General features: G+C 38.0%; 2 protein-coding genes across 5 annotated transcripts in view; both read left to right on the top strand.

Moving 5' to 3' along the window:
• LOC127628056 (rap1 GTPase-activating protein 2-like) overlaps positions 1–6,134 on the top strand; it is a 66,350-nt gene extending 60,216 nt beyond the window's left edge. For all 4 annotated transcript variants that reach the window (XM_052104719.1, XM_052104718.1, XM_052104717.1 and 1 more), the window contains 6 exons: positions 224–328; positions 413–530; positions 706–808; positions 915–985; positions 1,470–1,510; positions 3,145–6,134. In XM_052104719.1, coding sequence (XP_051960679.1) covers positions 224–328; positions 413–530; positions 706–808; positions 915–985; positions 1,470–1,478 — 406 coding nt within the window. In that variant the 3' untranslated portion in view covers positions 1,479–1,510; positions 3,145–6,134. The remainder of the gene's footprint in view (positions 1–223; positions 329–412; positions 531–705; positions 809–914; positions 986–1,469; positions 1,511–3,144) is intronic.
• Positions 6,135–9,400: 3,266 nt separating this feature from the next.
• Positions 9,401–23,111, top strand: LOC127628057 (nuclear cap-binding protein subunit 3-like). The gene is made up of 13 exons (XM_052104722.1): positions 9,401–9,686; positions 10,168–10,233; positions 10,313–10,418; positions 10,540–10,665; positions 10,796–10,927; positions 11,435–11,607; positions 11,692–11,800; positions 11,985–12,084; positions 16,652–16,761; positions 17,043–17,346; positions 17,444–17,640; positions 21,607–21,789; positions 21,908–23,111. The coding sequence occupies exons 1-13, from the start codon at positions 9,504–9,506 to the stop codon at positions 22,201–22,203; spliced, it is 2,085 nt and encodes a 694-aa protein (XP_051960682.1). The 5' UTR covers positions 9,401–9,503; the 3' UTR covers positions 22,204–23,111.
• The last annotated feature ends 582 nt before the right edge of the window (positions 23,112–23,693 follow it).

The raw sequence follows: 23,693 nt of genomic DNA, 5'->3' as shown, positions 1-23,693 counted from the left end.
CCACAGAAATGGAAACCAACTGACATAATGTCCTGTTGCTTGTCATGGCTAGTTAGGATAAAAATGTTGATGTATTGTAGTCCTATTATGTATGAATTTAGGAATTTAAATCCATAGATGTGAAGTCACAGAAGATTACAGTTTATGTTAGTGTGCCACTGGTACTGTGGAGACAATTATAAACACTTGATTAATTTCTTGATGTGTTTTAATTTCTTTTTAGTGTCCTTTGTGATCAGAGAAGTCTAGATTGTGGTCAACTATCACAGGAAATGAGATCAGAGACTTCATCAAACCCCAGCTCACCAGAGATATTGAGCAATGAGAGGTACTTCATTTCCTGCTTCTCCACTGCCACTCACTAAATTTATAATTTGACAAGCTCATAATTTCTGTATTTCTCTCTCTGCAGACCATCTCTCAAGCTAAAGGAGGGCAATGGAAGGCCAGATATCTCCCGTTCCTCCTCCAGCACCAGCAGCTTCAGTAGTGCTGCAGGAGACCCAGAGACACTGGAGGAGAAAGAGGCTGTAAGTGAGTGTGTGTGTGTGTGTGTGTGTGTGTGTGTGTGTGTGTGTGTGTGTGTGTGTGTGTGTGTGTGTGTGTGTGTGTGTGTGTGTGTGTGTGTGTGTGTAAACATGCTCAGCTTCTGTGAGGTTTTTAGATTTGTTAGCATGTAAACTGAATCTTCTCCCCTTTCTTCAGAACAACCTCCAGATATCTCCCAGTCTCTCGCCCGTGTTTGGTTCTTTGAGCACAGAGGTTCAGAGTTCGGGCACGCCTGTGATCATGTGCCGCAGTCCAACAGGTATCTAAGATGCTTCCTTCTAGACATGTTTGCTGTTTGTTATTTCTAAGTCTAATTTAATATTTACAGCTCGTCTCTGTTTCCTAATTTCTTGTATTTCTCTCAGATATCAAGAATAAGACCTCACCCAGACCCAGTCTGAAGTTCCGATTTGACAGGTTGGGCCAGTCAGCTGCTGTAAGAGTTTTACTTTTCGTTATACATTCTGATATTTGTGTAGCCCGTTCGTTCTCTGTTACCCTCTATGGACCCGATTGATGGCTTATTTAATTTGATGCGGGTGAAAGCAAAGCTGTGAGGGATAGATCTAGGTTTCACAACCCATGTTTTCAGGAGATTTTTGTACATTGCACATTGTATGGAAAGGCATATTTTCGGTGTTTCATCAACTGAATAAAACCAAGGTACACAAAAGTACAACTTATTGGACAGACTGTATTTCTATCCCTCACAGCTTTTTCATTTGTGTCAAATTAAGTACAGCCCTGACTAACGTCCATTTTATGTCTGTTTATGTCTGAGTATGTCTGTTTATGTATTGTCATAAATAAGCAAAAACACCTAAAAGTTTATTTTCTTATGTTGTGGGCTAGTCTACAGTAATTGTAATTATCTATATATTTAAACAATTCAATGCTAACTTGGAACTCTCATTTTACAGGGGCATTAGCAAAGTGACACTCAAAGAAGACCAGAATCATGGCGAGTATTTTACTACAGTAATTTGTCTTTTGGATAGATGGTGTTCCTTATATACAGTTACGGTGGGCCTAACTGTCAGTCAAAATTACAATCATATGTCATAATCACAAGTTCCTACAACCCCAATTCTGAAACATTTGGGACAGTATGAAAAATGCTAATAAAAACAAAAAGGTGTGATTTGTCATTTATATTCATCCTTTGCTATATTGAAAGCACTACAACTAAACATTATATGATGTTTTTCCTTGTGAATTTCATTGTTTTTTTATGTACAATAATTTCAAATCAGATGATTGCAACACACTCCAAAAAAGTTGGGACAGTTGAGTGTTTACCACTGTGAAACATCACCATTTCTTATAATAACACTTATTAAGCATTTAGGTACTGAAGACACAAGTTTGTTAAGTTTAGAAAGTGAAATTCATTTCACTTAGCTGCACACTTGTACGGGGTCTTCGTTGCCCTTTTGTGCGCTTCATAATGCACCACACATTCTCAACTGGAGATGGTCAGGACTGCAGGCGAATCTAGCACCCACACTTTCTGCTTATTTGGCCAGAATGTGGTTTGAAGTTGTCCTGCTGAAAATGCTGGGACGTCCCTGGAAAAGCTGGATGGCAGTATATGCTGCTCCAAAATGTGTACATATCTGTCTGATTAATGGTGCCCTCACAGATGTGTGATTTAGCCATACCATGGGCACGGACACACCCCTGGCCCATACAGACACTGGCTTTGGACCTGACGTGAAGAACACGACGGTTGTGTTTTTCAAAAACTATATGAATTATGGACTCATCGGACCAGAAAACACAGTTCCACTGTTCTACTTTCCATCTAACATGACACCGAGCCCAGAGAAGTCGGCAGCGCTTCTGGACAGTGTTGATGTAGGGCTTCTGCTTTGCATAGTAAAGCCTGTGGATCTTGTATCTGTGGATGCAGCTGTGATTTGTGTTGACTAACAAAGGTTTACTAAAGTAATTCCTACCCCATGTTCATGATATCCATTACAGATGAATGCTGTTTTATAAGACAGAGACGTCTGAGTGATCTGAGCTCATGCTCATTCAGAAGTGGTCTTGCCCTTTACACACAGAGATTTGACCATATTTCTTGAAACCTTTAATTATATTGTGCACTGTAGAGGGCGAAAGGCCTAAAATCCTTCCAATTTGTCTTTGGGGAACATTGTTCTCAAAGTGCTGGAGTATCTGTTGGCAAATTGACAAATCTCGAATGATCCTTGCTCTTGAAGGACTAGGATGTAATTGGAGGCTCCTTATATACTATGATACGATTGCCTCACCTGTTTAACATCTCCTGTTTCACATCGCTTTGTTATTTTAACTGGTCAAATTGTTATTACTCTTAAATTGCCCCTGTCTCTGATCTGATTTGAAATTACTGAACATTAAAAAAATATATAATAATAATTCACAAGATAAAACATCATATAATGTGTAGTTGTGGTGCTTTCAATATAGCAAATCACTCCTTTTGGTTTTTATTAGCATTTTTTTTTCATACTATCCCAACTTTTGGGGTTGTATTATGTTAGACGTTTATGGAAGATATTTCTTATTTTGGTATTGACAGCTAACACCTGACACTCTCTCTTTAATCAGAAAGGAAATGTATAAGAACAGAAGATCAGACACTGTCTACACCAAGAAGGTGGGAAATTAAAGAGGGACACAAGCCTGTGCTCCCAATCACAATATCACATAAACAAGCACATGAGTCAGCACACTGTATGCTCAGATATTTTCATCTGGTACTGACTTCATCTGGCATATTTATTCTGCCCGACAAGGGAAAAACACAGTAACTACACCAACAATGAAACAGAGAAAAATCGCTATAAAATGTTTTTTGTGTTAATTTTGTTGATATTGCAATTTTCACACTTCGTTTTCTCTGAGTCTGAGAATAGTTGAGGCAAACCTACCTGTCATAGGACAGATCATAGTCAAACAAATTTTTGACCAAACGTGTAGTTACTGCATTTTCCCTCTGCATGGCAGTATTGACCTTGCACATTTTGAGAATGTCTTTCACTGGCAAAAGCAACATATTGTAATATCTTGTGAGTTACTAAAATGCCATATTTACATGGATCAGAAGTAGTGTTGGGTATATCCAATCACAAAGTAATAAGTTAATGTAATCTAATTACTTGTTTGTCAAAAAGTAATTTAACATATTGCATTTAAAATTCTTGTAATCAGATTACAATACCTGAATTTCAATTAAAGTAATTACTTTTAAATACATTACTTGCACTAAAGTAATATGTGCAATACATTTAAAATATTAATTAATATGTACATCTGTTAGCGTTTCTGTGACAGCTGAAGGGTGTACGACAATGAATGAGGAAGAAATTTAGAAATTTGAGCGGAAAACCAAAAACTTTTCTGTGAAAAGGGATTTAGAAAGTAAATTAATTAGTAATGTGATTACTTTTTAGATTCAATTATCAGTAAAGTAATCTGATAACATTTTCAGAGAAGTATTAAGTCATTTGTAGTGGATTACTTATTTTTTTAGTTTATCTATGCGGTTGCATAAAACATCTTAAGTTTTAAACCCTTAAAGGTGCAGTATGAAAGATTCAGAAACCCTTCACCAGCATCATGCTGACAGATGAGGTAGCATAATTTAAATTACACAGTTATGATTGTTTTACTACAAACTTGATTGTTGAATCGTTGAAACTATTTGAAAGTTACAAATCAAGGTAGCAAGGCAAGATCAAGTTAGTTAGATTACACAGATCAATCCTTATGGCACTATATTTCACATGCTTTGCAGTTATGTAAACTTACCTGTCCAATAAGAAGAACGGCAATTCAGGGTCGGTTTTGATCCCCAAATCCGAACGAAGGTCCCTCCAGCAATCAAATGCCCTGCTCTAGTTTTTGCTCGACCACTGTCATGTTCCAGCTAAGCCAGACGGGATTCAGTATATGAAGGTTTTATTTTTTTTGGCTTACTCTGAGTTTGTGTAGGAGTCGGTGTTGAGCTGGGAGCTGGCCCTTTGTTGTATTCCATCTCTAAGATAACATTACCTAGTGTTGCAGTTTGTTGTCGCTGTTGAATAGCATAAGAGAAGCACTGAGGCAAGGCTCTCAGGAGTGAGCATAAACATCACATCCTTTGGATTTTCCTGGCAAAAGCAACCTGCTCCCTTCCCATGAAAATCAGTCTACAGGCATTAACAGGCAACCTAGGAAGTCCAGGAAAGGCTAATTTTTTAAGTTGTGTTACAAGCCGTTCACACATTGGCAAAAATAAGGTGAATAATACATGAAAATTGTTACATACTGCACCTTTAAGTATGACACTTAAAGTGTGATTTTTCCTTACCTAAGGAAATTATATGACGGCATTGCATATACTGTAATCCCTTTGACAGTTCTGTTAGCTAAGGGAAACTGTTTAGGAGTTTGCTACAGTGAGACAGATTTTATCATAATTCTACAGTTACCATGGATACAGAAAAAGATGTCCCTACCTATTTTCAGAAGATCAGATATGTCCCAACCACAATTTGGGCAATTTTACCACATGGAATATACTTTATCTTTAAAGTATGTTTTTATTTTGTTTTAAATGTCTATTTAAACTTTCTCTGTATCATTATAAATGTGTAAATTTCTCAAATAACAAAAACACATTTATACATTTCCAGCATCTTAAACATTCCACAGCATTTTACAAACTCACAAAATGCACTTGTCCAGCCATATGACTGCACACCTGGGCAAACCTTGATGAAAATGAACACAGTAGTGATTCATTATACATTTTCATTAATAAATGAATCTGGAATGCAGAATAAAGTGTTAAAATATAATGGCACAACATTCCATTCCTCTTTAATCTTTAAAAAAACATTTGAAATCCCTGGACATGTGCCCTAAGATCATGCATTGTTTGGAGGTGGTCCTGGCCACTACTGTGTTTTCTGAAACAAAGAGTAGTTTATAACATAATAGCATATTGTTAAAAAACACTTGATGTACTCAACTCTTTTGTTGAAATTGGTCATTTATTGAATAATAATGTGTACATATTAGAAAACCAATAATTACTTTAATTTGTAAATATTTGTGCATATTAATGTAATGAAAAAGTGCAGAAGAATGGAAAATTCTAACGTTTGGCACAAACAGCTCAAATGTGCTACATTTTACACTTTTAGAGAGAACTCTATGTTCTGTGTTAATATATTTCTCTCTGATTGTACTGCTACATGTGTAAACGTTTCTGTCTGACAATTGGTTGATATTGGTAAATAAAATATTGTATTTTGTATTGGTGTTTATTATATAAAAATGTCTGTTCCATTTGTGAGTACATACAGTATTTAAGTAGCTGACATTAAATACTTTTGAGAAGTTGACTTCTTACGCTGTGACATGCTATATTCAAAGACTATTTTAAACATCTTTTCTAATTGTATAAGTATTATGCATGCATGCTTAAGCTATGACGTCATAGGCTATTGATTGAGAGACTACAATAAATGTATGCACTTTGTAAAAAAAATATTTGACAGTGCAGGACCTTTCTAAATGAATTTGTGAAAGCAAAAAGATGTTTAATGTTGTGAAAAAAGAGTGTAAACGAAATGTTGACCAGTTACAAGGCCTAATATATGGTCATTCATATACTGTAAATATCTGAATGTATGCATTCATATTTTAAACAAAATTCTTAATATATGATTTAAAGAAAGTCTATGGGCATTACTATAATTTACCCAAATCTCAAGTCTTAAATTAAATTCACAGGTGATGTTAAAGGAATATTCCAGGTTCAATCAACAGCATTTGTGGCATACTGTTGATTACTACAGCCCTCCTTTCATTCAAATAAAAAGGTATAATCTTGGTTCCAGTGAGGCACTTACAATAGAAGTGAAAGGAATTGTTCACCCAAAAATGAAAATTCTCTCATCATTTACTCACCCTCATGCCATCGCAGATGTGCATGACTTTCTTTCTTCTGCTGAACACAAACAAAGATTATTAGAAGAATATCTCAGCTCTGTAGGTCCATAAAATGCAAGTGAATGATGACCAGAACTCCAAAAGCTCCAAAAAGGAGATAAAGTCTGCATAAAAGTAATCCATAATACTCCAGTGGTTTAATCAATCTCTTCAGAAGTGATGTTGGTTCAGGGTGAGAACAAACCAAAATATAACTTTTTCACTGTAAATCTTGACTGCAGTTTCCTTGGCGATCATGATTTCAAGCTTGATTACACTTCCTATAGCGTCATCAAGCACTATGCGCATAGATATACATACGTAGATGACTCTTTCGGCTGGTACAGCAGCACCATCTTGAAACAGTCAACAAGGAGAGCAGTTTGAATGTAAGTGAATGGAGAAGAAGCCTCAGACCGCTGCATAAACTGCTTTTGTGTGGAAATAGTTCATCATGTAACCAATTGACTGACTGGGTGGTAATTTTCAGTATGTTTGCCATTATATATTCATTTGTAGAGGACTTTATGTGCAGTCTGCTATGGGTGAAAAACTGTTTTTAGAAGTGAAATTAGGATTTGTTTATATCATTTAAAATATTGCCCAATATTTGTGGTAAATCAGATAATCTGAAAGTTGGCTGGAAAAGACAATAGTCTTTTGTAGACCTTATTATATTCATGTGTTGATGACGGCTCTTGCCCTATCCAGTATGCCATATGCACGACGTATCTCTGTCCATAGAAACAGCTGCTAATAATGTATATACCATATATATCTATGATTCTGTTTACATGTCAATCAGTAGGAAGTGTAATCGAGCTTGAAATCATGATCGTGCCTAGAGACTAAAATAACAAGATGTACACTGGTGGCCAAAAGTTTAGAATAATGTACAGATTTTGCTCTTATGGAAATAAATTGGTACTTTTATTTACCAAAGTGGCATTGAACTGATTACAATGTTTAGTCATGCCATTAATAACGAGAAAAATTACTATTACAATTTGAAGAAGAAAAAAAACGAACTACTTCAAAGAGTTCTCATCATGAAATCTTCCACGTGCAGCAATGACAGCTTTGCAGATCCTTGACATTCCAGCTCTCAGTTTGTCCAGATACTCAGGTGACATTTCACCCCACGCTTCCTGTAACACTTGCCATAGATGTGGCTGTCTTGTTGGGCATTTCTCACACACACCTTACAGTCTAGCTGATCCCACAAAAGCTCAATGGGGTTAAGATCCATAACACTCTTTTCCAATTATCTGTTGTCCAATGTCTGTTTCTTTTCCCACTCTAACCTTTTCTTTTTGTATTTCTGTTTCAAAAGTGGCTTTTTCTTTGCAATTCTTCCCATAAGACCTGCACCCCCGAGTCTTCTCTTTACCGTTGTACATGAAATTGGTGTTGAGTGGGTAGAATTCAACGAAGCTGTCAGCTGAGGACATTTGAGGCGTCTATTTCTCAAACTAGACACTCTGATGTACTTCTCTTATTTTGTTGTACATCTGGCCTTCCACATTTCTTTCTGTCCTTGTTAGAGCCAGTTGTCCTTTGTCTTTGAATGGGCGGCTGTGGCTCATGTGGTTGAGCGGTTGTCCACTAATTGCAGGGTTGGTGGTTTGATTCCCGGCCCACATGACTCCACATGCCGAAGTGTCTTTGGGCAAGACACTGAACCCCAAGTTGCTCCCAATGGCTGGCTAGTGCCTTCATTGCCATCATTGGTGTGTGAATGGGTGAATGAGATGCAGTGTAAAGTGCTTTGAATCTTCAGGTTTTGTTTTGGCAATTTCAAGCATTCAAGGACCTCAAAAGAATGATTGATAGATGAGTTTCTAGAGAAAGCAGTTACTTTTTTTTTTTGCCATTTTTGACCTATTGACCTTAAGACATGTCAGTCTATTGCACACTTTGACAACTCAAAAACAAACACAAAGACAATGTTAAGCTTCATTTAATGAACCAAAAAGCTTTAAACTGTGTTTGATATGGCAAGTGATTTTCTAGAATCAAATTAGCAATTTAGCATGATTAGCCTACTCAAGGATAAGGTGTTGGGGTGATGGCAGCTGGAAATGGTGCCTGTCTGGATTTGATCAAAAATTACTTTTTTCAAATAGTGAAGTTTCATTAGTTTCATTAGTAATGTCCTAAATGTACTTTGTGATCAGTTGAATGCCACTTTGGTGAATTAAAGTACCAATTTCTTCTGAAACAGCAAAATCTGTACATTATCTCAAACTTTTGTCCGTCAGTGTAAACGTTAAAAAGGAGTTATATTTTGGTCTGTTCTCACCCAAAACCAACTGGATCGCTTCAAGAGACATTGAATAAATCGCTTGCTTTTGGATTACATTACATATTGCGTTATCTTCTTTTTGGAGCTGATCACCATTCACATGCAATGTATGGACCTACAGAGCTGAGCTGATTCTTCTGAAAAAAATCGTTTGTGTTCTGCTGAAGAAAGAAAGTCATTCACATCTGCGATGGCATGAAGTTGAGTAAATGATGAGAGAATTTTCCTTTTTTGTGTGAACTATCCTTTTAACTGGTATTAAACCCGGAATATTCCTTTAAGACAAGGTTAGCTTTTTACAAAAGGGGAAACCACTGTAATGACTTTAAATACAATTTAAATATAACTATATCAAGGATGGTTTTAATTTCGGTGATAAAATTACTTAGTTAACTTATACAAGTATGGTTGGAATAAGTCGGAATGTCCCATACTCATTTACATTTTAATCGTCTTTTGCATTGGCATTTGACTTGGTGTGTCTCATTTGTTGCATACTAAACATTAATGTTAAATCAATGCGTAATCTGTTTGATTCCAGCAGGGCGGGTCGCAGTCTGACAGCAACCCGCCTAATAATCCAATGCTCGCGCAGGGCGGTGTGAGTGTGGCGAGCTCGAAGGCAGTGTGTTAGCTCAGCCAGCGCGAGGTTAGCCGTTAGCTCATATCACAGCGAGCGATCATGGCAGCGGTGCGCAGCCTGCAGGTGTCTGTAAAGTCCGACAGTGCGTCCGAACGGTCTGAGTCAGACTCGGAATCAGACTCAGATCGAGATGCCCGTGAAGCGGAGCCCATGGAGGTGGAGGAGGGAGAGCTGGAGCTGGAGTCCATTTCTGTTCGCCGAAGTTTAAAAGAGCTGTTGCCGGTGAGTTATCCTTTAGGCCTCTTTCAAACCACGGCCTCGCGTGATGAAGGAAGCCGTCGGCTGGTGCAGCCTATGCGTTGTTCAGTTCAGGGAAAGGACGGTCGCAGCCCTTAGCCAGCTAAATTTAGCTTTCCCCTTGACATTTAATAGTAGTGGTTTAAGGCTCTAGTTTTGTAATGTACAATTTTTAGCAGTGTTTGTCTAATGTATGGGTAAAGTTGCGGGGTTGTGCGGGGAGCTTCTTTTGAAACTGATGTAAATCTGTGGCCCAAGTTTCCTGAACAGACTTTTCATTTGGCGCAATGTTTTTCCTTGATTGTTGGACCAATACATAATAAATTATTTTGGTGAATATGACAGTCCGAGGCTGTTTATAACCATACAGTTAACCTTACGAGCTTTCACTTGATGAGTGCCAAGTAAAGACTTCATGTTGTCGTTTTGATGCTCATATGAGTGATTTCAGACTGTTTATCCACAGGACACCAGTAGACGGTATGAAAATAAGGCTGGTACGTTTATCACTGGAATTGATGTCACTTCTAAGGTAAGTGAAGATAGTAAGCTGATCGTTTGAAAATCAGCCTGCAGTGAACATGTTGTTTACCACGTTTGTACATGTGTAGGAGGCCATTGAGAAAAAGGAGAAACGAGCAAGAAGATTTCATATTCGAGCAGAGGAGAATCTGCCGCAGAGAAATGTCGTTCTGGACAGAGAGGTGGTGAAGGAAGGTAGTTGATCTTACACAGTGTGGCTGTTTCTGCAAACCTTGATGCATTTTAATTTGTTTGTTTACATGTGTAGGTCGTTTAACTAACTACCTGTAATGATGATATGTTTATCCCTCTTTAGCTATCCCAAATGTGCGTCTAGAAGCCTTACACATGAGTGGTGTAGATGACATGAGTACTCAAGATATTTTTGGATACTTTAAAGAGTACCCGCCTGCCCACATTGAGTGGATAGATGACACTTCCTGTAAGTACAAAAACAAACATGTGATATCATTACCACCATTTTATAGTAATGCATTTTTTGAAAGAGGTAAAGTTTTGTTTTAAACCTGGACTGTGGTGCTTTTAGTCAAATCACATGCTTCTGTTTCCAGGCAACGTGGTGTGGCTAGATGACATCACTCCAGCCAGAGCTCTCATTAACTTCAGTCGGATGCCGGACAAAGAAGAGGACACAAACGCAGAAAGCTCAAAACCCTCTGAACTTCCAGTACAGCCACAGAAAGGTTTGTCGTATCATTATTACTTTTATTTCACTGTCACCTAGAAATAGACACTGTGTTCCACCAGCCTTTTGAATGATTTAGTTCAAGGTCAAATGTCTTGAAATCAGTAATAGATCTATATATTTTTGGCTATTTTGAAAAATCTGCATTGACCTATAACTGTATACCCAATTGGCCGATTAACAAGTGGTCATTCCTCCTCTACAATCTTCTAACTGCCTTGTCAGTGGATGTTGCACATTTTCTATTATCAAATCATTTTAGGGAATTTTGATTAAATATTTATGCTATGTGTGTTTGTTGAAATTCAGCAATTTTGCTAATATTACATTTATATATGAAATGTTATAATAGCAAAATAGCTGAATAATATTATATATGAACTATGTATATTAGGCATTATATCAACCATTGGCCATTTAAAAAAAAATCCATATTGGTTGACCACTACTTGGAATCTTGTATTTTCATTTTGTGGCTGACCATGATGATCATTTACTTTCCCAGCCAGACGAAACCGTGCCTCTGATGAGGAGGAAGAGGAGGAAGAAGGTGTGGTAGATGATGATGATGATGACGATGTTGGGAAAGCAGACAAGAACAAGAGCAGTGATGGCAGTGAGGGTAAGGCTAGCGACATTGAAGAGGAGACGGAGAAGAAGGTGCAGGAAACCACAGAGGTATATAAGGAATGGTGACATCCTTTAGTCAGATTTTGAGGGATCATTATCATATTCCTTTTTTGTATTTGCTTTTGATTCCAGACAGAGCTGCTATCTCAGACAGAGCGAGAATCTCTTTTTCGGAACGATTTTCGACCCACAATCAAGCCCTTCAAAGGCAACAAGCTGTTCTTGCGCTTTGCCACCCATGGTGAGAAAACAGATGTTCAGCCTGTTTGTCAATTTCTACATATGTAGAAATAGTTGCTCTTAATTACTGCATGCTTGTGTTGTTGAAGATTAGTCTGTCCATAATGTATACCTTTTAAAGACACTTGTCAAAAGTTAAAAAGATCTGTGCATATTGTGACTGTTGGCTGTTGTTTTTCTGTCAGATGACAAAAAGGAGTTAGGTGCAGCCAGGAGAAGTCGGTACTATATGAAATATGGAAATCCAAATTATGGTGGCATGAAAGGCATTTTAAGTAATTCTTGGTAAGAATAACTTGAATTTGTTTGCGGAGAAGGCCCTGCCGAAAACATATCAATTACACTGGCCCAAAACCAGTATTTGGACACTTAAGCTTAACTTAAAAAAACCAAGTGGAATCTGCAAGCAAATGATGCGAGTCCTTTTCTTACAACTAACTGCACTTTTCTTAGCCATTTTTGCAATAAACTCTTACCAACGGGTCCCAAGGTAATTTTTAGTGTTGAAGTTAGTTCCTTTTAAGTTAACACAGGGCCTTAGCAGAGTAGCCACAGGTGTAGTTCATCACATTAGCGATCAACATGTTCTAACTAGTGTTGTCACGGTACCAAAATTTCAGTAGTCGGTACCAATACCAGTGAAATTTCATGGTATTCGATACCATTTTCGGTACCAAAGCAAAAGCAGGTTACTAAACAACACTCTTTTGTTAACAAAGTCTACAAAACATTAGCAGCAGAACTAAGAACCATTGAGCAACACTTTAATGTAAATATATTATTTTTTAATTATAACAAAACTGAACAATGTATGCTTAAAATATTTTTGAACACTTATATAAGATTTGCTTCAACTTTTGCAACTTTTAATTTAAGTTTTTACCAAGTACTAAAAAAAAGGCCTAAATAAACAAGCATACAATATAATTAATAAAAAACTATTTCCAAACTAATGTGCAAAGTGCTCTCTTATTAATAAAGCTGCATATTGCCAATTTTCTTCATGATAAGAAATGCACAGGGAGTTGTAATCTAGCTGCATTAAGCGTGCGCGCACGAGGGAGGAGTTCCCCGAGGCACAGTCTCTCTCAGCCGGGTACAGTTTCAGTCTCTCCCCCTTAGATTGGGACATTCGCGCAAGGCACCGACCACAGAGAGAAAGGCCAGTTTCTGAGTTTATAGTTATTAACATGACCTGCTTCTGTATTATTTGAACTTTAATAAAGCAATTTTACAGCATTTAAGATGTTACGCCAGGATGTTTCCTTTAAAGAGCTCCGCCTCCGCTTATTCCACAACGGTACATGCTTCTGAATGTACTTTTTTTTTTAAATCATTCCCTAATACTTTGGGATCTACATAAAATAAACTGTGAAAGTTTAGAGTGCATCTGGACTGATCTGTGTAATTCTTCCTCCATCAGACGTGAACTGCTGCTCTCACGCATCATCGTTACAGTTTATTGAGATTTCATGTTACGTCAAATGAGATCAAACCACTATTCGACAACGAACATTTTTCTCATCAATTTTGCATTTTCAATAATGTCGACTAAACGTTTCAGCCCTAATGCAAATGATAATATGCTTTTAAACTCACCTGCTTTATTTGCTTGAATAAATCCGGGTGTCTGTCTTTCACGTGCTTTATTAAGTTTGATGTGTTTCCTCCTCTCGTCAGAAAATTGCGAAAGCAGCGTTTACAAATAGGTTTTTGCTGATCTATTTCCATGTATGGTCTGAAACGCAATTGTCCTCGTGTTCCAGCTCTGGACAGCAATTCCGAGTCAACTTCCTGTCGCCTTTGAAGGAATACAATGTGAAGCTTATACAAAATAACTGCTATCAATGTGAAGCTTATACAAAATAACTGCTATCAATGTGAAGCTTATACAAAATAACTGCTATCAATGTGAATTGCAGGCACAAAAACACTGCTACATCATGGGCTGCCATCTTGATTGTTTTGGGTTGAATGGATCACATGACTGAGTCACATGACAACAAATACTTCATAGTTTTCAGATATCTCCGTTTTCCCTGTCCACAATACAATGTGAAAATTGCATTTTCAAATTTATACACTTGGGAGTGTTTTCAGAAAGCGTTTTTGACAGGGAAAACAGAGCATCTCTGTGTGGACAGAAGGCCAAAACGTAGCAAGAAATGCATTTTCAAATGGCCTAAGTTAGACAGCCAAAAAGTGTCCAAATATTTTCTTAATTTTTAATAGTTGATCAATTGTTTTATCAGTTTAAAAGATGGATGGGCAACTATTTTGGTACATGGGCCACATTGGTTTCAAGTAGTGCATGGAGGGCCACATTGTACTCCTTTTCAGATACAATGTTCCGCATTGATTGACAGAAATAATTGTGTACTCAATTTTCTGAAGTGTATACACATCAGCCACAACATGTATTTTTTTATTTTCTCCCCAATTTGGAATGCCCAATGCTCTCTTAAGTCCTCGTAGTGGCGTAGTGACTCTCCTCAATCCGGGTGGCGGAGGACAAATCTCAGCTGTCTCCGCATCTTAGACCATCAATCCGCACATCTTATTACGTGGCTTGTTGAGTGCGTTACCATCCACGCACAACTCAGCACATGCCCCACCGAGAGCGAACCACATTACAGCGGCCACGAGGAGGTTACCCCATGTGACTCTACCCTTCCTAACCACCGGCCAATTTGGTTGCTTAGGAGACCTGGCTGTAGTCACTCAGTACGCCCTGGATTCGATCTCGCAACTCCAGGGGTTTTAGTCAGCGTCTTTACTCGCTGAGCTACCCAGGCCTTGATCATCTACAACATTAAAACCACCTGCCTAATATTGTGCCTCGTGGCACCAATAATCATCCATGTGATTATCTAATCAGCCAATCGTGTGGCAGCAGTGCATAAAATCATGCAGATATGGGTCAGGAGCTTCAGTTAATGTTCACATCAACCATTAGAATGGGGAAAAATGTGATCTCCGTGATTTTAGACCGTGGCATGATTGTTGGTGACAGATGGGTTGGTTTGAGTATTTCTTTAACTGCTGATCTCCTGTGATTTTCACACACAACATTCTCTAGAATTTACTCTGAATGGTGCCAAAATCAAAAATAATCCAGTGAGCGGCAGTTCTGTGAACTGAAATGCCTTGTTGATGAGAGAGGTTAACGGAGAATGGCCAGACTGGTTCATCCCAGAAGCAGGCTGGTGCTGTTTTGGCTGCACGAGGGGGACTTACACAATATTAAGCAGGTGGTTTTAATGTTGTGGCTGATCTGTGTATGTGACTAATAAGACTATTCAGCAATTGCCTGAAGTGTTGTATTGCTCTACAAAGGTAGATTCTTTTCTATCAGCCATTAAAATAAAACTGAACAAAGGCTGAGCATAATTATTAATTATGTATTGTCTACCTCCCTGGTCATTTATTATTCAATTTAAAACCGTACCTCAGGGATCCGTTTAAAAAAAAAGAGAGAGAGAGAGAAAATTATAGAACTTTTAATGTTTGTTGCAAAGCGGGCCAGTTTACTTATTTTTTTCTCAAAACATTACCCCTTTACGTGCTAAAATTGTCATGATGTGGGTCTCGTCAATAGCTTGTCTGCCAATGGTTTGGTTTCCATTTAGTACACATCTGAATAAAACAGGCTGCATAACTATGATAAATTATAACTGCAACAGTTAAATTATAATAAGGGTGTGAGGGACTTTTCTAAATTGCACAAATAAAAAAAATACTAATTAGTCTCTTGCATGCTTTTGCTGGCATGTCAATGATTACCCCCTCTGCATGTCAATGATGCTTAGATCTATGTTTATATTTGATTAAAGTTCATCACTAAGGTTTGCCTGCAAACTTAGTAGCACCAAACAGCACAAGCAGCCTTAAGAATGTACACGGAGTGTGCACTTTTCCTTGAGCAGAATATTGCACTAGAGATCGCTATGTTTGTTCAAAGGGGAAAGTGAGAGCTAGAAAGAGCGCACTCCCATGCACGGTTGCTAGATTGCACATATAAAGCACAACATTAGGCAGAATATTTCCAATTTGTTCAAGTATAAATCTCTAATTAGGGGGGGTTGCATCTCTTTTCTGCAACCCTGATGCTCAGGTTAAATGCTTGTGGAGGTGCGTTAGGTCCCAGTGCAAGATAACTGAAATATCCAATGGGCCAGATTAAACCATATGGAGGTCCGTATTCAGCCATAAATTGCCCATGTCTGGTTTAAAACCTAAAAAACATGTGGTTGTGCTATCTTTTGTCAAATAAATGCCACTTGGTTTTATGTTCTATTATTTTTTGCAATGGAATTTCATACATAATTAAGTGTGATTAAAGGCCAAATATACTTCAGCATTGCTGATCAGAACAGTATGCATAAAGCAGATTTCGTCGTCTGCAGTCAGAGCTCCAAAAAGGGGCAGGAGTTCCAAACTGGCAGCAAATATAATAGAGAGCCCCCTAACCGTGTGTGGAAGTGGCACGCCACACACTCCTTTTGGAGATTCTGTCCCCTTTGAAGGTCTCTGGCCTGTAGCTATACACACTTGAGAATTTATCGGCATACAGACAATCCTCGTCCGAGAACATGGTCTGCGCATGCGCCTGCCATTGACTGTACTAAAAGCATATCACAAATAGAGCACATGCGTTGAACATGTTCAAAATTGCTCTCTGTCAAAAGAGAATTGTTTGAAAAGCAATGCGGTCGACCGGGCGCAAGCCAATACGTAATGCAGAAAAGCGAAGTATGTCTTAAGTGTCCCAATACTTTTTGAGGCCACTGTTTATTTCTCCTTGAATTGTGTACTTTGTATTGAGTTGTATGGCTCCTGTCCATTTCTGTAGGAAACGGAGATATCACACACGGAGAATCCAGCGTGACGTTCTGAAGACCAAAAAGTCTCTAATTGGAGACAGCATGGGACACACCCCACCCTACACTCATCGACACTCTGGTAGGGGTAAAATGTCTCTTAAATGAAATGCATTCTTTCCTTTATAGGGTTTAATGGTCTTATTTTAGCATGTCAGGCACCGAGCTGGTCACATTCAGTGCCACACAGGATGTAAAAAATATATTGAAAGTTGGGGGGAACCAAATTTAGAAATTTAAAGAATTGGTTGTTGAGGGGGATATTTATCATTGTTACAGCCCTGCTCACTTGTAGGTCCTTTATTATGGAAGTACTAGTTCACTGAAATTTCATCTGTACACTGGCTTTTTCTAATTTCTTAGCTGATCTGGTGAACTTGCCAGAAGAGCCTATAGAGGAAGAGGAAGAAGAGGAAGATGGAGAAGAGGACATGGATGCTGATGATAGAGTGGTGGAGTACAGAGATCGGGGAGACAAGGAACGGGGACCACAGCTCGCTGAAGGGGGTCTGCGCAGTCGCTTGGGAGACCCGTCACCTGGCTCTTCAGATTCAGATGAGATGGACTATGACCTGGAACTGAAGATGATCTCAACGCCTTCCCCTAAAAAGAGCATGAAGATGACAATGTATGCTGATGAAGTGGAAACCAACCTTCGCAGTCTTCGGTGAGTAAAGGATCCTTTTTAGAGTCTTTCACTGGGTCCTGGTGTAAGGATATTGGACATTCCTAATTTAACAGTTGTGTATTTTCCACTTTCTTAGAAACTCCATACGAAGTGACACAAGTAGCAGTGTTAAGAGTCGCATTGGCAGTGGTGGTAGTTGTGATGGAGGAGGTGGCTCATCCAAAGCTATATCAGACAAAGTGACCGATGTGAGGCAGTTACTGGAGGAGAAGAGACAAGGACTCTCCCAACAGAGATCACGCCCTCCAGTGGCGGCTTCTAGTGGCAAGACTGGTTAGATTCCCATCTATTATATATTGATTACATTTTTTTTTAAGTTCACCCAAAAATGAAAATTGTCATTTATTTTTTCAACACAAAGTTTTGCTGAATCTCTAAGCTGCTCATTTCCATATAATAAAAGTGAAAGGGGGTAGACACTGTTAAGCTCCAAAAAATTACAAAAAAGCACCATTAAAGTATTGTAAATGTAGTCCATACATCTCATGATCTAAACTGCCATGTTTCAGCAGTCATATGTTGGCTTTTGTTTGAGGAACAGTCATTAATCACCGATTCCTCTTTGTGGTTCTGAATATTCAAATTTGACTTGATGCAAAAGGTAATAATACATGCAACAACAAATGATGTTTGACATCATAACACATAACACAGCATGACACATTGTTGCTTTGCCATTTTTTTTTTTTTGGGTGAATTATTTGTTTAAACTTTTTTGATGAATTGATGGCCACAGCATTGCATGACTCGGGGTTCCCACTCGTCCTAGAAAACCTGTAATAGTCACAACAAATTAGAAAAATATGTAAATGTCCTGGAAAAAATAATTTGTCCTGAATTATTTTAGTATAATTGAACTGTTTGACTGTGTTGCTAACAAGGTTTTAGTTACATGCTTAAAAACATGGTAACTATTAGGGATGTGAAGAACTAATTTCACGTTTAAATTACAATTTTGGAGTCGACTGGTCTAAAGAAATTCTCAGAAAACAGTCAAAAAAAACATTGTGTTTATGTGGCCCATTTAAAATACTTATTCTATTCCATCAACAGCCAAATCCAACTCTATATTCCGCTGAAAAGGGGCATTTATCTGTGACGTGCTTGCTTTGCATTATGATCATTGTACATTAAATATAGACCATGACACACAATTGCTGAATCAGTGTTCAAGAAAAAAGGCATATTTATTGAAGACAATTGATTGAATAGTACAGTACCAATAGAGCAACCATAATAGCCTGTTCTTAATTGAATTCATCAAGTAAAATTATTGAACATATCAAAACAGTCAGGACATTGTTGAAAATATTTAACAGATATGCCAAATCTATGAGATAGAAAAAGCCTAAAATTAGCCTATGATCTAATATGACAGCTGTTGGTTTAAGAATGTTAACCAATAACAGTTACAAAGTAAAAAAAAAAAAAAATATAATATCTTGGATGGAAAAAAAAATAGCGTATCGTGTTCGATACATTTTAGGCACCGACCGAATTGCCTCTAAATAATCGAATATCAAAAAAATTATTGTCGTTCGGTAAATGTCGATACTTAAGGGGTTAATCTTGTCAACGTTAGTGATAAGCATGTAGCATGCTAGATGTGCCCAAATCTAAAAGTGCCGCTGATTGGCTGTGTTTAGCCATCAAGGAAAAACACCCAGAAACGCGGCTCACACGTGAGGCTGTAGTGTGTATGTGTCCCAACCCCAATAGATGTAAAAGATGTGGAAAAGATCAAAAGTGCGGCTACATTTCACCAGGCTTGATGCCAACAGCACGTGATGCAATATTTGTAATAATTGCTGCCAAGACTGGCAACATGACAAATTTGACGAAGCACTTTACAGTGCTCAGAATAAACTTAAAGAGCAGAAAGTTGCTCTGTCTTCGACTGCAAGAAGACCAAGCCAGTGCAGTCATCCTCTCAGCATCCTCCTGCCACAGAGCTTCCTTCAACATGCCCACCACACGAGTCCTCCTCCAAAACTACTGATGAATGTAGCGGCGCTATGACTGGGACATGTTAAATGACAGGTAAATTAACATTTCTGACAATTAATTGCGATTAATTGTAACACACTTAATTGCTCTGACAATTCATTGCGATCAATGATGATTAATTGTCTGTTTTTGGTGTTTCACGAATATAACAATTAATTACCATGCAAACTCACTATGTGTGCTTCATGCACACAATAAATTAATTTATACAAATTTACCATGTGTCCTATAATAAAATAAGGGTATATGATTTCCTTTTCAGACTTCAAAGATATATGAATGACAGTCAAATATAAAAGTATAACATTTTAAATAATTGAAATATTTTAATTATCAAAATATGTCTAAATAACTCATATCTCTTATTTGTCTGATTTAATTTTGATCCATTTAACTTTCAATGTTTTGTTTTCTTTTGTAACCCAACTAACCTGTATAGCTATTATATTATATACAGGGGTATGCAAAAGTTTAGGCACCCCTGACAATTTCCATGATTTTAATTTATAAATAATTGGGTGTTTGGATCAGCAATTTCATTTTGATCTATCAAATAACTGAAGGACACAGTAACATTTTATTAGTGAAATGAGGTTTATTGGATGAACAGAAAATGTGCAATATGCATCAAAACGAAATTAGACAGGTGCATAAATTTGGGCACCCTTGTCATTTTGTTGATTTGAATACCTGTAACTACCTAGCACTGATTAATTGGAACACACAATTGGTTTGGTGAGCTCATTAAGTCTTGAACTTCATAGACAGGTGCATCCAATCATGAGAAAAGGTATTTAAGGTGGCCAATTGCAAGTTGTTGTTCTCTTTCACTCTCCTCTGAAGAGTGGCAACATGGGGGCCTCAAAACAACTCTCAAATTACCTGAAAACAAAGATTGTTCAACATTATGGTTTAGGGGAAGTCTACAAAAAGCTATCGCAGAGATTTAAGCTGTCAGTGTGCACTGTGAGGAACATAGTGAGGAAATGGAAGACCACAGGCACAGTTCTTGTTAAGGCCAGAAGTGGCAGGCCAAGTAAAATATCGGAGAGGCAAAGGCGATTGAAGGTGAGAACAGTCAAAAACAGCCCACAGACCACCTCCAAAGACCTACAACATCATCTTGCTGCAGATGGTGTCACTGTGCATCGTTCAGCAATTCAGCGCTCTTTGCACAAGGAGAAGCTGTACGGGAGAGTGATGCGGAAGAAGACTTTTCTGCACACACGCCACAAACCGAGTCACTTGCGGGTATGCAAACGCACATTTGGACAAGCCAGCTTCATTTTGGAAGAAGGTGCTGTGGACTGATGAAACAAAGATGGAGTTATTTGGTCATAACAAGGGGCGTTATGCATGAGAGACCAGAGCAAAAGAACACAGCGTTCTAAGACAAACACTTGCTACTCACAGTAAAATTAGGTGGAGGTTCCATCATGCTGTGGGGCTGTGTGGCCAGTGCCGGTACTGGGAATCTTTTTAAAGTTGAGGGTGGCATGGATTCAGGTGTGTGTGATTTACAAAACTATACATAAACCATATCAATAAAATGTTGAGTAAGAAAAATGGCATCTCTGGGTCGCTTTTAAATCCTTTCAGATCTCTGAGTTGTCGCTACCTCAAAGCCAAGCTAATGTTGATTTGGGTTGTATTATGGACTCTGTCGCTTTCCATTTTTGCTCTGTTTGGGGTTTCTTTGTTTTACAACTGGTGATTCCCTGGAGGTTTGCCTTTTTAATGATCCATGGTAAATTTTTCTCCTTCGTTGTGAACACACTTTCAGCTTCGGCTAATCCTACACACATGCTACAGTAGCCGGATCTTATTTTCTCTGTGTACGGATATGAAAATCAGTCCCGACTGCTCTAAAATATAAATCATTATTATAGGTTGATCAAAGTGTATTTGGGTAAAGACATGGTTTGGACGATGGATTAATAACATTAATAATATTTTCTTTTTTAACAAAAAAGTTACATATTGTAGCTTTAAATCAAAATATGTTAAATAAATAAAATAAAGTAATAATCACACCATATATCAAACTGCTTAACTTGAGGTGAGAAACTACTGTTCAAAACACACTAAAACGGGAAAATAAAAGCTTGATTTAAATGGATGCATGTATTTTTGCTTAAATATTACACTTGTTGGGCACATAAATTGTCCTGGAAAATTGTGCCTTGAAAAGAGTGGGAACCCTGATGAATCTGTTTGTTATTCTCTCCACAGATGTGAGACAAAGATTAGGCAAGAGGCCACACTCTCCAGAAAGGCAGCGCTCCGTCTCTCCTGTCATTTCTAGGAGCACAGTTTCTCGGAGAGAGCCTTTGACGGATGTGCGCAGCAGACTTGGTGTGGCTAAACATGATAGCCGTTGCCTCTCCTCAGAGTCCTCAAAAGATAAGAAAACAGGTACACACAAAATAAATGCTGATCTTCTTAGGTTCCACTCATGTCACAGACCTCTTTACATTCAGTTTTGTGATAATTTGGCTGGAAACTTCTGATTCTCATAGTATGTGTGTTCCAGGGGGCTTGTGGAGTCGCCTCGGCCCATCTCACAAAGACGGTTGCGACAATCACAAGGTTTCTTCACGAGCATCATCTTCAAGAGAGATACGACGACGCGATAATGTGGAATCTGATGGAGTTGACGAAGAAGCTGATGAAGAGGACGACTCTCAGCTGCAGAAGGTGTGGGGAGCGATGATCAAAAAAAAGGAGCAGCAGTCCACCAAGATGAAAAAAAGCAGACTGGACAACCTGCCCTCACTGCAGATCGAGATCAGTCGAGATAGCAGCAATGGCTCGGACAGTGACTCCTGAGTGACTCCTACTGTAGGTAGAAAATGTGTAGGAAATGGAGAAATTATGGCATATAAAATAAAGTGGAGGGGAGTTGGATAACATCTCTGATAGACTTTGCAAAGAAACTGTGAAATCTAATTAGTTAACCTTACTTAAAAAGCATGTAAACCGATTGCCTTAAAAATCGAAGTAAAATGTACTTATTTGGCTCAAGTAAAGTGAACTAGGAATAGTCTTCATCCAAATAAGTATATTTACATAATTTTTTTAAGGCAATTGGTTTCCTCACTTTTTTAAGTAAAGTCCACTTATTACATTTAACAGTGATGTATACTTAAACATTCCCACACTCCCATCTCTTGCCTCTCTACAGACTTTGCTGGTGTTCTCCTTAAATCTCTATCCAAGAAATGTATCGACTATGAGAGAGTTGTTTAAAAAAAAAAAAAAAAAAAAAGGATGGCGAGTTTTTTTTTTCTTCGTCATTTCAAAGAAAGGGCATTAATGAAAAAGCCCTTGTGTGTTTGTATTCAAAAGAAAATGTTAAGATTGGTTGTTGTATTTAACATGTATTGAGGGCCCGTTTTAATTGTATGGTGATGCATCAGATTGATAAAAACAAAAAAAACAGCCCCATGAGATGATGTAGTGGCTGGAAGAGCAAGCGATGTAAAAGGGTGTCTATTGTTAGCAATACCGTTTTTTTTTTTAAGCTTGTCAGTGTCAATGATAAATTAATGGGTTGTTGACTTTGTGTTTCACTGGTGCAAGCCATAATAATGCATGGACTGGACCTGGATGGATCAGTGCTTTAATTTACTCAGCCCTGTGAGATGGGTGCATACTGTAGCCAAGCTAATGATATTTTTTTTCTCACAGGAAATTCCATAAATATATGTGATCAGTGCAACAAGATTTCATTAGGAAAAAGTATTGTATGTTAAATAAACATCCAATTTTTATTATTATTTTTTTTACATTTGAATTGGGTCTCGCACAAGCTGGTACTCTAGAAATAACTCTGATATTGTATGTTATACAACAGTTCACATGCTTGAATCTGATTGGACGAGCAGTATCCCTAGAGTGCTGAAATACAGTCCAACAGCACTGGGATGCTTCACTATTTGTAACAATCCACTCCTCTGTGTTCCTGTCTTTCCAATTAGTGGTAGGGATTTTGATTCATCGTTCATTTTTTGCTTTCCCTGATTTGTTCATTGACAATTTCTGGAGATTGCATATTTTCTCCAGAAGGTGGTGACAAATGAGCATCTTTTATGTTATGAGCCATTCCAGATGGAATCTGTGGAATTTTTTGGCAGTTTCTGAGCTGATGTTTTGGAAATTCTGCTTAATGGATGCAAACATGGTAAAATGTCTTTAACAGGTTTCAAGTTTACTACTGTTGTGGTTGCTAAAAGTATAATGAAATCCTCTAAAATATGTAATAAACAAACATGGGATAGGGGAAGCGTGGAAAATTTAGAATAAATCCCCCAGTCCCC

The sequence above is a fragment of the Xyrauchen texanus genome, chromosome 34 (assembly GCF_025860055.1).
Source record: "Xyrauchen texanus isolate HMW12.3.18 chromosome 34, RBS_HiC_50CHRs, whole genome shotgun sequence".
Taxonomy (NCBI): domain Eukaryota; kingdom Metazoa; phylum Chordata; class Actinopteri; order Cypriniformes; family Catostomidae; genus Xyrauchen; species Xyrauchen texanus.
Note: the sequence above shows the minus strand (reverse complement) of the source record. Positions and strands in the feature narration are given on the sequence as shown.